Genomic DNA, 14,332 nt, shown 5'->3' on the forward strand with positions numbered 1-14,332 from the left:
GTTGATCTATGTGTAACTAAGTACTCCCTTCGTATCTTATTAATTACTTCATTTCCTTATTTGAAAACTTTTAACATATTTTATTACTTTTATCCTTATTTGAAAACTTTTAACATATTTTATTACTTTTATCCTAACAGTGGTTCACTCGTCATATTTAAATGTTCTTCATGTTCTCCTTGTGTCCTACTAATACACACTTTTGCTTTTTTAGATTTTATTTATTTTTTTTTTTTAAAATTCTTTAACCAGCCCTACTTATATTATTATAAAATATATTTCTTCTGTGGGGTTTTTTTTTTTTTTTTTTTTTTTAATGCTTGCGATAGTTTGACTTTTACTCTATCCATTTGTTTCACTTTGACTAGTATTGATGATTTAAAACTAAGAAAAAATATATTCATGTGGGATCGTGTTTGATTCACCTTGATTTATATTACTTTGATGTCAAATGTTAATAATTTCAGATTTTTCACCATATACCCTGATTTTTTTTTTTTTTTTTTTTTTTTGTTTATTCACTATATACCCATGAACTTTTTAAATTCATCGTATACCGCCGAGTTTTTACAAAAATTCACCATATACCCTTGATGACTATTGATTGTTAACTTTATCAATCATTAGGGTTAATTATAACCCGAAACCACCCTAAATACATTCCATTAGCTTTGAAATCACCCATATTTCTTTTTCCACCCCAAAACCACCCAGATTTTCTTTTCTTATCTTCAAAATCAATCATACATATATGGTTACGGAGAGTTATGGCCTGTTCAAATAGACTGAAATCAGCTGAAATGAACTAAATGAAATGAATATTTTATAAGAGAAGGAAATTAGGAGCTAAACTGAACTGAGCTGAGCTGAACTGAACAAAAAATAAACGTATGAGAACAAGCCCTTAGAGTGGGTTTCAGGAGGTGGACAAAGAAGAATAGTGGTATCTGGGATAGATGGAGAGATCTAAGGTGGTTTCGGTGCATAATTAATCAAATTCCTCTCATCTTGTTGTCATTAGAAGTATATGGTAAATTTTTGTAACAAATCAAGGGTATATAGTGAATTGAAAATTTTTATGGGTATATGGTGAATAAACAAAAAAAACTTAGGGGTATATGGTGAAAAAAAATGTAATAATTTTTATACATTAGTAATTAAAGAATTTAGCGATTAAAATAATGTATCGGCAAGTATGAAAAAAATTAAATAAAAAAATAAAAAATAAATAATGAAAGTACTTCATATTTTCTAATATTGCTTCTAAAACTCTATTTTTGGAGAAATGGGTCAATTAATAAAATACATAGAGTAAATAGTTAACTACTAATGAAAGTAATCATGACAATTGTAGCAATTCGGGAACAAGATTTATATACTTTAATTGATTTATAATGCGTCATTTATCTATTTTTGTTGCAATAAAAGAAACATAGTATGACATAATTCAATGATTAACCCTGTTAACTATAATTCAAAAGTTGCACATAATAGTTAATGAACGTAGTAAATACAAGTAGTGATTAGTGAGTGTAGATTATCTCTAATTGAGTAATTGCTACTATATTTGTGTGTTTGGTGGCTTGGTGCAATGTTAAATAGATAATGTACATCAAAATGTTGAACTCATTAATTATTGGTAAGTTAATTATGTTGCTGTCATCTTAAGGTTAATTCGTTATCTATTGATTACTTTTGCTGTTGACGTCGTAACAAACATCACCAATTGCGGATCTACAAGAGATATAGCAACATTTGTTTATTTATTGATTCATGGGAGAAATGATGGATGGGGTATTGTGATAATTCTCGCACATTTACAATACATGTCTTACTAGCTAGAAAGCGTAGTGAAGATTCAAAATTGCAATATATATAATTTTAGGGATTTTTCTAAGCTATGCCCCTAAAGTAGTCAAGTTTCTAAAGTGTATCCATGCTTTTTCAAATTTCTAAGTTGTGCCCCTCAACTCACTACCATTAATGAATGGTACCCTCCTTGGGACTTCCACGTCACCTATAGTTAACTATAAATTTAATAAAAAGATGATAAAATGTAGGGAAATGATATGAGAAAAATTTTTTAACCACAACATCCCGAATAACGAAAACTAAAGCCACGAAATCACACTCTCAATTAACTTTTAAATAACTAATAAGGGTACATTTTAGTATTGATAAGAAGTTGAAGGGTACGGCTTAGAAACTTGAAAAAGCATGGGTACACCTTAGAAACTCAACTACCTTAGGGGTATAGCTTAGAAAAACCCTATAATTTACACAATAACAATAAGGAAAATTTGTTAGAAAAAACCTTTTAAATGCCTCATTTTGCAAGAAAAAACCTTTTAAACTATTCTTTGCTAAAAAAAACCACATCGATTACTTTTTTTATTTAATGAAACCTCACCCCTCTTTTCCGACATTGACTCTAAAATTCAGGCGTTGTCTCCAAATTTTCCCTACTTGCAGCCATTTTTAGGCGTTTTTCCCTCTTTTGTTTTTCTCCCTAATTTCCCCTCTATAATATCCCCAAATCAGTCCAACGAAAAATTAGTGCAAATCTCCCCCAAATCATACCAATTGATAGGTAAATTAGGGTTCTTCAACAATTTGTTCAACAATTGTAGTGCTTAATTCACCATTATAGCACTCACTCTAGTTCTCCTTTGTCTTCTCTAATTCACTCTACCATTAAACCTGAAACACTCCAACACAAACAAAATTGCAGAAATTCAACAAATTAGGGCAACAATTGAACAATTCTAGTGAAGAAATTCAACAATCCAAGCAAGTTTTGTGTTATATTTAAGCACCACCACCAAACAACTAGCAACAATTCCATTTCTTCCTCCTTTAGCCATTGACAACAGCAAAAAAGCCCCAATTTTTTTACGATTTCGAGTCAAGAATTGATGAATTTACACTTACCTTAGGTTGTTGTTGAAGTATTAATGGCGCATCAGTGGATAGAGAGAAAGAAACCCACCCAATTTGATGTATCGTGTTGCAGAGCATTCATTGAAGAAAGGAGAAAGAGAATGCAGGGGAAAGACGTAAGAGGGAAAACAAAGAGGGAGTGCAAATATAATTACAATTAGGTGTAAGTAGGGAAAATTTGGAGTCAACGCCTGAAATTTGGAGTCAATGCCGGAAAAGAGGGATGAGGTTTCATTAAACAAAAAAAGTGATCGTGGTGGTTTTTTTTTAGCAAAGAATCGTTTAAAAGGTTTTTTTCTTGCAAAATGAGGCATTTAAAGGTTTTTTCTGACAAATTTTCCTAACAATAATTAAAGTACGGAGTATAAACTATTAGGGTCATTTATGACTAACACAAACGATCAAAAAGAACTCCACCCAATTAGTAAACTTGTAACTAAAGTTGCCAAAAAAGTAAGTGCAACATTTTTTAAAAATATTGGCAAAAGAAAAGTGCAACACTTAAAAAAAAAAAAAATAGGAAGTATCAAAAGATTAGTCTAAAATATCATGCAATTTTCGTTGATACTTCCTAAAATAAATGGGCAAGGTTTGCGGATCAGTAACACTTTCAAACGGGTCGGGTCATGTCATATTCATGTTCGTGTCGATATTAAACGGGTTGATAAACTCTTAACCCAAACCTTGCCCATTTATTTAACGGGTTGAAAATCACTGATCCAAACCAAACCTACTTATGAAATGGGTTACCTGTGTAATATTTTAAAGTTCTAATGACAGCAAGAAATCCTGTACCCACTTAAAGCAACAAATCTTTATGGGAAGTATCAATAAGACGAGTGCTTCAACATCGACCACTTCAGTCACTCTCAGGATCGAAATGCAGCAATGGATAAAGTGGATGAATAGGAACATAAGATGAATAATACACCATACTTAAGGTCATTTGAAAGATTCAAGAAACCCACTGCTGAGAAGCCTCTCCACATATTTCCCCAGTATATCCACCTCCAGATTCACTTTCTGCCCAACTTTTTTCAATGGTATCACTACATTTTGCTGAGTGTAAGAAACCAACATGAAGTTGAAGCATTGTTCATCATCAAACACATTCACCACTGTCAAGCTTGTACCATCAACGGTTATAAACCCTTTTGGAACAATATACTTCAATAAATCTGGACTAGTCTTTACCTTCACCCACAAAGAATCGTTCTCTGGATCAAGTGATACAATTTCCCCCGTCCCATCAACATGTCCCTATATTTGAAATAAAAAAACAAAATCAAATCAACAATAATGAAGCATTAGTTGAACTGTACTTGACTTCAAAGTTAGATAAGTGTAACTCCAGAACTCAAATTATTTACAAAAAAAAAAAAGAAAAAGAAAACTTAAATAAAGAGTATTATTTACATACTCAGCAAGTACATGCAGTCATGCAGACTTGCAGAGTGAAAAATGAACCACTAGTAAACAAATACTCTGTAAATGGTATAGTATTCCTTGAGGAAATGCAATTTATCAAGGATGTCTGGGATTTACAGGTTGCAGCTTCAAGAGTAAACATAACACATTGTTAACACATTGTTAAGACATAACGCATAGTCAGAATTATGCAAAGCAAACAATTTGTGCTTTATTAGCCATGTTTTATCCTTCATATAGGCAAAATAAGAATGACAATTACTATGTAACAATCAAATTAGCCACATCTAGAGAGTGCAAAACTATTAAATCCATTTCTCAAAGTTCACCTTTAAACTTTATTCCATTTTAAACAAATTCCTTTTACTATTTTACTCATCTTACCCCACAATATTTACACCATTCAGTTACTCTTACTTTATCCACCTTTTTTTACACCCACCTACGTCTTTTACACTCTCTTATTTTATCCACATTTTTCTTAAATCCACTCACCGCATCAATACCTCTCTCAAATTGCCTTAATTTGTATGCAAACAATAAATGTTACTACCTCTGTTTTTTAAATTTTTTACATTTTAACCAACACATAGCTTTAAGCAAATTAATTGACTTGAATGTAAAAAGATATAATAATATTCATAAAAGAAGATAGAAAGATTAATATTTTATTGAAAAATAAGGATGTGAGAGGGAGGAAATAAAAAAAAAATAATAAAAATAAAAATAAAAATAAAAAAGTAGTGGGTTTGAGTGAGGACTATGAGAGGGGAGAGATATAGTATTTAATGGGGAAAGTTTCCAAAAAAAAAGAAATATAACACTTTAAAAAAACGGCCGCAAAAGAGTCATAAAGAGAAGGAAAAAAAATCTTAGGACATACAGAGTACAAAGGAAGATTAAAAACAATATGTGTATCAAAAGATTGATTCCTTGCTAGACAATTTATGTGATAAATCAAGAAATTGACCACTTTGTGCAAACTGAAGGAAGATGAGGAACAAAAGGCGACTGGTTGACTTAGCAACATAGCATTATATCTCATAAGAAGCAACAAATTGAGCCAAACTAAATCTTCTTCAAGGCAATCCACTTTTAACAAGAGTGAAAAATTACTTCTTCTCCAATAGCAAGGTGGATCAAAGTAAGGGAAGCAAGAGCAATATAAATACTTCCTCCGTTTTTTATTATTGCACCATAGGGGTTGGGTACAAATATTTTGGTAGTGGAAAAAGTAAGAAAGGGAAAGGTAAAAATACAAAATTGCCCATGTGACATATTTATAAACTAAAAAGTAAGTCTGAAAAGCAAGGGTATGTTGAGTATTTGTAGTGTGAACATAAATAATTTTTTTCCTAAAGAGGAAATGGTGCAATATTTGTGAAACTTTCTAAAAAGGCAAATGGTGTAATAATAAAATAACGGAGGAAGTATAAAATATCTAAGATCCAGAGAGAATCTAAAGGGACGGAGGTTGTGAAATGTTTCAAGTGCCAAGATTACCAAACTAATTGCCCTAACAAGAGAGTGATGACCATGGATGACTGATTAGCAAAAAGGGAGCTAAAAGAACACACCAATGAGGAGGAAAAGTTAACCTAAGCTAAAAGTGGTGAGTGACAATAATCACGTTCTTATACATCTTTTACATGCTACTTAATTCCTTCTTTTAATAATTAGGGGCCGTTTGGTTCGCACGAGGGAATCGGAATGGAATGAACAAAGGGAAAGGAGAAGAATGGAATGAAAATACCTTTTTTTTGCTTTTTTTGTTTGTTTTTAAAACAAGGGAATCAATCCCACCACCACAACCACCACCACCACAGCCACCACACAATTCATATGGTTTTCATCATTCCCAGCCACGAAACCCCTCGCCGGCCCTCCCCCTCCCCTCGCCGGCTCTCCCCCTCCCCTCGCGCGCCCTTCGCAAACTCTCCCCCACCACTCGCTGGGCCCAAAACGACGAATCTCACCCTCGAAAAACCTCCCTTAGGGTTTTCGGAGGTTTTTCGAGGTAGGGGAGGGGTTTTTGGGCGGCGAAGGGAGGGGGTTTTGAGCGGCGCCCGTTTATCGGTGGGCGGCGAGGGGAGGGGAAGGGGCGGCTAGGGTTTCGCGGGTGGTGGGAGAGAGATCGGGGCTAGGGGTGGTTTTTGCGTGGGGGGGAGGGCGGCGAGGCTTGGGGGAGGGGTGGCGGTGGTCGGGCTGGTTTTCCGATGGTGTTGGTAGGTGTGAAGGTGGTGATGGGGTGGTGTGAAGATGGGTAGGGAAAGGGAATAGGAAAGTCTAGGGGGGTGGGGAATGGAGTTGGAAGGATTTGGGGTAATGGGAATGATTAAAAGTGCTAAACAAACATCAACAAAGGGAATGGGGCCAGTTGATTCCCATTCTCTTTCCTGATTACCCCCAACCAAACGGCCCCTTAAAGGTTTAAAGGGAGCATCTTTTCCATCTTATACAACTTTCACTCTGGTTGGAGTGGAAGAAATAATCTGTTCACAAACCTTGGCTGACAACTTGAATACAACTACAATGACTTGTCCTATAACTTAAATGCTTCGATGTGTAGATGTAGGCACTAATGTGGAGGTTAACAAGTGAGCATTGGTCAGTCAACGACTCAACGCGTACATCTAGAAACTAATGTGGAGGAAGTGAGCTTTGGTCAGTCAATGTGTACAGATGACACTAATGTGGAGGTTAATTCAGTTTTGTTTGGGTGCCTTCTAATGTTTTGCTGCTTTCTACTATTACCCCTTTGGTGTACATAATTTACTTCTTTATAGCCAGTGGTAGTTTGATCCTTTGATCCTGAGCTCATGCAGGTGGACACCAAAATAGTTTGTAGCCTTTGTAAAATATTGTGTTAGGGTCATTAAAGCACAAGAAAAAAAGTATAAAGGGCTCTCCTTAAATATGTCCTACAAGATTTTAGCCTAGAAGGGAAGCTCGATGTAATCACATCGAGTTTACAGAGTGCCTTTGTCGTGATCAATGCCGCCAACATGATTTGGCCAACTACCATGGCTTGATCTTTATTTGGTTTTGTTAATTTTATGATAATTATCTCAAAGCACCCTAATTTTGAGTTGAGTGAATCATGGTTTGATTAATCAATGGGAGGAAAAACGAATGAGGCAGTGGAGGAAAGATAGTCACTTTTGATGGAAAACAATCATTTTCCTTCAATTAACTCTTAAGTCCTATTTTCCTTCCAAACCATTCCAATTTTGGATTGATTTCTTAGTGACTGAAGGAAAGCAATTACCTCCATTTCCCTCATTCCCATTTCACTCATAAGGGATACTACACCTTTTCTTTTCCCTCCTATCCCTTCTATCCAAACAATCTGTTAAAACAAAGAGTATCTTGAAACTCTCTTTAAGTTTCTTGGTAGATGGCGAAGCAAGGAAGCCAGGGGTTGGTGATCAAGGAGCTATTCAATGTGTTCCAGATTAGAGATTGAATCCCCTCCAAAGGAGGAGAGGAGGATGCAGATGCAAGTAAGGGATACAAAGTTCGCTCAGACTTCAAAACAGAAACCTACTTTCAAGCTATATCATGCATCTTCTTTAGATAGATTTGGTACCTTTTGTTATTGGGTGCTCTTGTATTAGCAGTTGGTTATAGTAGTAATTTAACACCAAGCTGCTTAGCTTGGAGTCTTGGACTCTTGGAGCATATTCTGGTGACATTTCTTGTTTCAAGAGCTAAAATACAACAAGGTGAAAATAAATGGTTTTTCAAAGAGCAAAGTGGACGTGCGTTGCAAGGTGACATTTCTTGAATTTTGCTATGTTGGATTTCACAAAGTCCAGTATTTAAGTTGAGCCAAATGGATCTAATCTAAACGATTTGCTCAAACGAACCAAACAATAAACCAAACTAGGATCGCTAGATTGGACAAATAAGCATCTCACCTACTCTCATAAGCTTTAACACAAAACTTTAAACTCTATTAAGAGGTCCTCACAAGTAACAACCTCACTTGACATACAAAGAAAATAAAAATCAGCACTTTAAGTGCCTATCATTCACACCACCCAAGTACCCAACAGGCCAACATTCATGTTATCTGACATAAATCTATCACTAAACCTGAAAATTGAATCAAGATATTTAAACAATGTGTCAATAACAATAAACCATGAATACTTTTCAACATGACAAAACAATCACCATATAATTTTTCTCTTCGCATTACAATCAATCAATCAAAACCTTAATCCCATAAGTAGGGTCGACTACATCAATCCCTATATCACATAATATTCATAAATTCACAGGGAGTAAAAATGATAGGATAGAAAAAGAAAGAAAACTGACTTGAACAAAATGGCCACCCATACGAGTAGAAGGCAGGAGAGCTCTCTCCAAATTAACAACAGACCCAGGTTCGAGCTCAACCAACGATGTCTTCCTAAGCGTCTCAGGTGCTAACCCAACAGTAAATTCTGACAATTCTGTATTAAATTCAGTAACAGTAAGGCATGTCCCATTAACTGCAATGCTATCACCAAGTTTTACACCTTCAAGAACAACTTTAGCTCCAATTTTAAGGTCAAACCCTCCATTAACGCCATGCCCCAGTTGCTTAACTTCGCCCATTTCTTCAACAATGCCAGTAAACATGCAATTGATTTGATTTTTGTGAGATTGGGGTTTAAGGGTTTGGTGGGGTTTGGGGTTTTTGGTGAAGAGTTTAGCAATTGGGTATTTGAAATTTGAGTTGAATTTGAGTTGGCCATTTGAGGGGAAATTGTGGAAGTTGCAGATTGAGATCTTTGGTTGGGAGAGTTTGGAAGAGATGAATGAGAGTGGGACTTCAATTGCCATGTTTGATGAATGAATGAGAATGGTACTTGAATAAAGAATGAAATTAGGGGGAGAGCTAACCTGGTGATTAATCGATGCTAATTAGGGTGAGAAACAAAATTGGGGTGCGTTTTTTGGTAGAAAACTAGTCTGTGACTCAAGCACGGATGTCAGTGAGGCGGGTTAAATAGGAGACCCGCCCCATCTCCGTCCCATGGTTTCGGTTTGGCAGATGGTGGGAAAGGAATGAGGATAAAAATCATACCCGTCATGGGTGATGGGCGGGGGTGGATTTTAAGTTGAACCCGCCTCATCACCGCCCCGTCCCACCGGTCCCACTTCGTACCAGCTTCATCCCCACCTCATAATCACGTCTATATATCTGTAAAAACAAAATTATATACTTTTATACTATTTTATAGAATAACTACGTGAAATAAAATATTAATTATAATACTTTGTATTATACTTATATTATAAACAAAAACGTGTGTAATATTAAAAAAAAAATTAATTGTAATCCGTATTAATTATGTTGGATTGTGCATTTGAGAGGCGGAGATTGAGTGGGTCTTGGGTGGGGATTAGGCGGGTCTTTGGTGGGAATAAGGTGGGGGTGGATATCCAAGTGGGGATGGGCCAGGGATGGTTTTGGAGTTGTACACGCCGTGGCGGGGATGAGGATGAATTTTGGATCCGCCGCGGGGATGGGGATAGGAATGAAAATATTATGTGGGGATGGGGATGGGAAGATCAACATCCGCCCTATTGACATCTGATAAGTGACTTTTATGTCACTTTTAGGGTGTTTATTGAGTCGTATTCCGGCTTATTTTCCAATAATTTCACCTTTTATATCCTTTATTTCTATTATTTTATTATTCTCGTCTTTTATCTTTATTTTGAGTATTTTTGTAATTTTCTATAGTTTTTAGTTTATTTTCGTGTTTTATTTTATTTTTCTTTCTTTTAATGTTTGTAGTTTAAGTCGTTAGTTTTTATTTTTAATAATTTCTCTTTTTATCTCATTTTCTTATTTATTTTAGTTTCGTATTTTATTTTATTTAATTTTATTTTATTATTTTTTTAGTTTTAGCATTTTATTTTATTTTACTTTATTTATCTTATTTTATTTTACTTTATTTTATTTATTTTATTTTATTTTCCAATTCACCCTCGTGTTTTTGGTTGTAGGTGTTCCGGGTTTCAAGGTCATGTTTGAGTTCAAAGTCCAAGGTTCGAGGCATAATGCACAAGCCAACCTGCTGCTGCCCTCTTAACCTACACCACACCCATCTCCTATCCTACACCACCCCAAACAACACACACAACATCACTTCCCCTGCTCCCTGCCTTCTCAACACAACCTCACAACCCCAACAACAACAATTCGCAGCTCACCACTAACCACCCAACATCACCAAACCGCAATAATTCGCAGCACCAGCCACCACCAAACCACCTCCAATCGCATCGAAACCACCACGCAACTCCACCAATCCCAGCCATGCAGCACCTCCAACCAGACCAGCTTCCACCTGCGACCACAGCCGCGCCAGCCACCCAGCCTAAACACCTCTGCCACCAGTCGATACCCACGCAATCCCACACACACACACCAACAGCAACAGCCACCCCGCAACTCCAACCAAACCACCTCCAATTCTTCTCCACCAACGCGCAACCCAACAACAACAACCAGCAGCACCAGCCACCGCCGCGCACACACCCTGTTCTCACCTCGCATCAATCGCCCATCAATCGGAATTTGCAGCCTCGCAATTGGTAATTAATTACCCAAATTTAGCCCCAATTCGAGAGGAGCTACTCGCGGCCGCGCAGCACTGTCAGAAGGCGCGCAAATGGAGTCCAAAATCAGAATGATACAGTAGCATTTGTGCGACCTCTGCGCGGTGTCTTCGCGGGCGCGTAGATCGGGGTTCAATTTGAACCACATCACGAGCTTTGCACGTGATTTTAATGAAATCCAACGGCCGTGTTTTAATGATGCTTGATGAAGATGATGATGATGAACGGTGAAGATGAGGGGATGCGTGGTGATGGTGATGAAGGTGATGCAAATCAGAGCAGCCAAATGAAAGAGAAGGGGAAATCGTGGCTGAGGGAATTTGGGGGATTTGTGGGTTTATTTTAATTTCTTTTTCTTTTATTTTATTTTATTTTCTTAATTCTTTTTATATTTTCCTTTTCCTTTTCTTATTTCCTTTCTATTTTATTTTTTCTTTTGTTTTTCCTTAATTTTCTCATTCTTTTATTTCTTTTATTTTTCTTAGTTTTATGAGCTTTGTATAAATACCCATTTTTGGGGGTAATTAGAGGGGAGGCCATTATGCTATTTTCTTAGTTAGTTTAGGAGAGCTTCTCCCTCTTAGGGTTAGATTAGATAGTTTTTAGAGAGAAAAAAGTAGATTATTGCTCAATTTTCTTCCAAGTAATCAATTTTGGTCAAGTTTAATTTCCAATCAAGCAATTCCTTCAAGTTTTCATCTTTCATTAATCCTCTCTCTAGTAATCTCTAATCCTTTCCTTTAGCTTTATTTATTTGCTTTATTGTTGCTTATTTTTGTTAGTCTTTTTAGTTCATCTAGTTATTATTGTTTTCATTGTTTTTAATCATGTTTTGTTTTGTGTTTCTTGAATATATTTTTGGTTTTGCTATTATGTTTAATCTCCTTTCTCTAGGCTAACCTTTTAGCTAGGGGAAGGGGGTGGAAAATATGTGTTGAATGTTGGATGAATGATGATAGTGGATTGATTACATGCCTTAAATTGATGAAAGATATGATTTTTATTGACTTGAGACTATTGTAGCACTTTATTTGATTGCCTTCTAGTTTAAATGCATGAAAATGATTTGAACTAGATTTAGATCACCTCTATTTTAATGATTGCATGAGAATGAGTTGTTAAAAATGGAGTTCCATGTATTGTGCCCCTTTATTCCTTGGTTAGCTTGTGCCTAATGGGATGCATGAGAATGATCCTAATTAGCATAGACCTCTTTCATTGATTTGCCTAGACTATTGCATGAAAATGAATTGTTTAGGTAGGATCTTGTGTTCTTTGGCATGTTCTTCATGATAACTACGATTATTCCCCTTTTTTCTAATCATGTTTGACACCCCCGTATCCCTAGCGTTGTTCTTTCTTGATTTTATTCGTCTTTATCTTTGCTTATTCATAGTTTTAGTGCTTTTTATCCAATATATCAACAAAAACATTTCCCCTGTTGACTCTTGCATTAGAGATATTGATGTTGGACGAGTGAGCTTCCTTAGTGGTTCGACCCTTTACTTGCCACTAACTAGTTTAGTGTAAGTTTAGGCATTATAAATTGTTAATTTGATTAGGGTTAGTAGAACCAACGACCTACTTAATCCCGATCAAATTTTGGCGCCGTTGCCGGGGAAGCGGCTTGTTTAGCATTTGTTTTTGCTATTGTTAGAGTCATTTTATTTGCTTTCTTTTTATTATTTTGCCTTTTTTTTAATCCTACTTGTCATTGCTAATCGTGTGCTTAGCTTTGTTGTATTCAAAGAGAGATATGGCAAGACAAGAGGATGACCTTCTTTTTAGGGAGTTTGGAAATCCGGAAGTCTATGAGCTCACGAGTGGTATACTTCTCCCAACCACAGAGTCTAATTTCACAATCCATCCACAATATGCTAGGATGGTACAAGTCGAGCAATTTTCCGGAAGTGCAAGTGAAGACCCCATTGAGCATTTGGACCGATTCCTTGAGTTGTGTGCAATGATGCAAACAAATGAAGTGAGCCAAGATTACATTCGTATGCATCTCTTTCGGCAATCTCTCACCGGAAGAGCAAAGAAATGGCTCAAGCTTTTGAAGCCCAACTCTCTCACCACATGGAAAGATGTTGCGAAGGCCTTTCTCAAGAGGTTCATTTCCGATGAGCAAACCGCAAAAATGAGGAGGAAGATAGCTTCTTTTGAGCAAGAACCGGATGAAACTCTTGGGGAAGCATGGGAAAGGTTTAAGGATATGATTAGAGCATGTCCTAACCATGGATTCAACCATAATTTTCTCATGAGATTCTTTTATGATGGCTTAGAGCCAATTTCAAGAACCAATCTAGATGCGGGTGCCGGTGGCCAATTGATTAAGATCCCTCAAAGCCAAGTTGAAGCTATAATTGAAGAGGTGGCTACTAGCTATTCTTGGGGAGGTCAAAGAAGGTCCCAAGGAAAGCAAGGTGATCTTTATGAGTTGGAGAAAGTCGGTCAACTTAAGCACATAGTTGAACTCTTGAATGAAGGTCTTTCCAAGTTGAACTCAAGTGTTGGTTTGGGTTCAAAACTGTCACAAATCATTGATTTCTCATGTGCTTGTTGTGGTGGGACGGATCATGATGCATCGTATTGTAGAGAGTTCAATCCCAAGCAAGGTGAGGCTTTGACTTTGAGGGAAGGAGAGTTTGTAACCCAAGCTCATTCTCAACAACTTCAACAACCTCCAAAACAAGAAAACTCCTACCTCCAAGATGAACCTCTTTTCAATCCTCTAACCGAAAATTTTTCTTACCCTTCCATCCAAATGGGGAACTTTCAAGGTCAACATCATGACCAAAATCCTCAAGCGTATGAAGAACAATCCCCACTCGACCACACACAAACCCAAATTCTTCAACAACGCCAAATTCTCACTCAACAATTCCAAGAGATCAAATCTCACAATGAAGTTGTTGACTCCCAACTAGCCAACATTTCTTCTCTCCATTTAACCGCAAAACTCCCCTTACAATCATCTACTAACCCTTCATATGCTTATCATCTCGAAACTTGCAAGGAGGATGAAAGTAAGGAAGACAAGGTTGTGGAGGATGTGGTTGAGAAGAAGGTTCAAGAACAAAATGAGGAGCCATTAGATTTTAGTGAACCAAACAAGTTTGAAGGCCCGGTTCCCTTCCCTTGTAGGCTAGTTGAGAATGTTGTTTTGAAGAGCCCTATGGCGGTGAGCGTATGTAGAGTTGATGTGGTCGATGGTGTGATGGATAATGAGAGCTTACCTCCATGTGACGGTAAGGTGACAATGAGGTATGATGACTTTCTTGAAGTTCCTACTTGGTTTGAAGGCTCTCTTGAGGAAGGTGAGGTTTCCCTTCCTAAT

General features: G+C 36.6%; 1 protein-coding gene and 1 non-coding gene across 2 annotated transcripts; both read right to left on the reverse strand.

Moving 5' to 3' along the window:
• Positions 1–3,430: 3,430 nt before the first annotated feature.
• Positions 3,431–9,292, reverse strand: LOC145609179 (riboflavin synthase-like). Its single transcript, XM_081664759.1, has 2 exons — positions 8,695–9,292; positions 3,431–4,200 (listed from the first exon to the last, which is right to left on the reverse strand). Exons 1-2 carry the CDS (start codon positions 9,202–9,204, stop codon positions 3,883–3,885), a joined length of 828 nt encoding a protein of 275 aa, XP_081520885.1. The 5' UTR covers positions 9,205–9,292; the 3' UTR covers positions 3,431–3,882.
• Positions 9,293–13,129: 3,837 nt separating this feature from the next.
• On the reverse strand, positions 13,130–13,236 carry LOC145564572 (small nucleolar RNA R71). Its single transcript, XR_014094859.1, has one exon. It is a non-coding gene; the product is annotated as a small nucleolar RNA R71 (small nucleolar RNA).
• Positions 13,237–14,332: the final 1,096 nt, after the last annotated feature.

Source organism: Chenopodium album, chromosome 1 (assembly GCF_948465745.1).
Source record: "Chenopodium album chromosome 1, dcCheAlbu1.1, whole genome shotgun sequence".
Lineage (NCBI taxonomy): Eukaryota > Viridiplantae > Streptophyta > Magnoliopsida > Caryophyllales > Amaranthaceae > Chenopodium > Chenopodium album.

What these genes read in the sequence shown, in the direction of transcription:
- LOC145609179 (XM_081664759.1), bottom strand. Translation starts at nt 9,204, where the DNA reads ATGGCAATTGAAGTCCCACTCTCATTCATCTCTTCCAAACTCTCCCAA. An exon ending in TGGGTGGCCATTTTGTTCAA is followed by an intron (nt 4,201 to 8,694) that starts GTCAGTTTTCTT and finishes TTTCAAATATAG; the next exon opens with GGACATGTTGATGGGACGGG.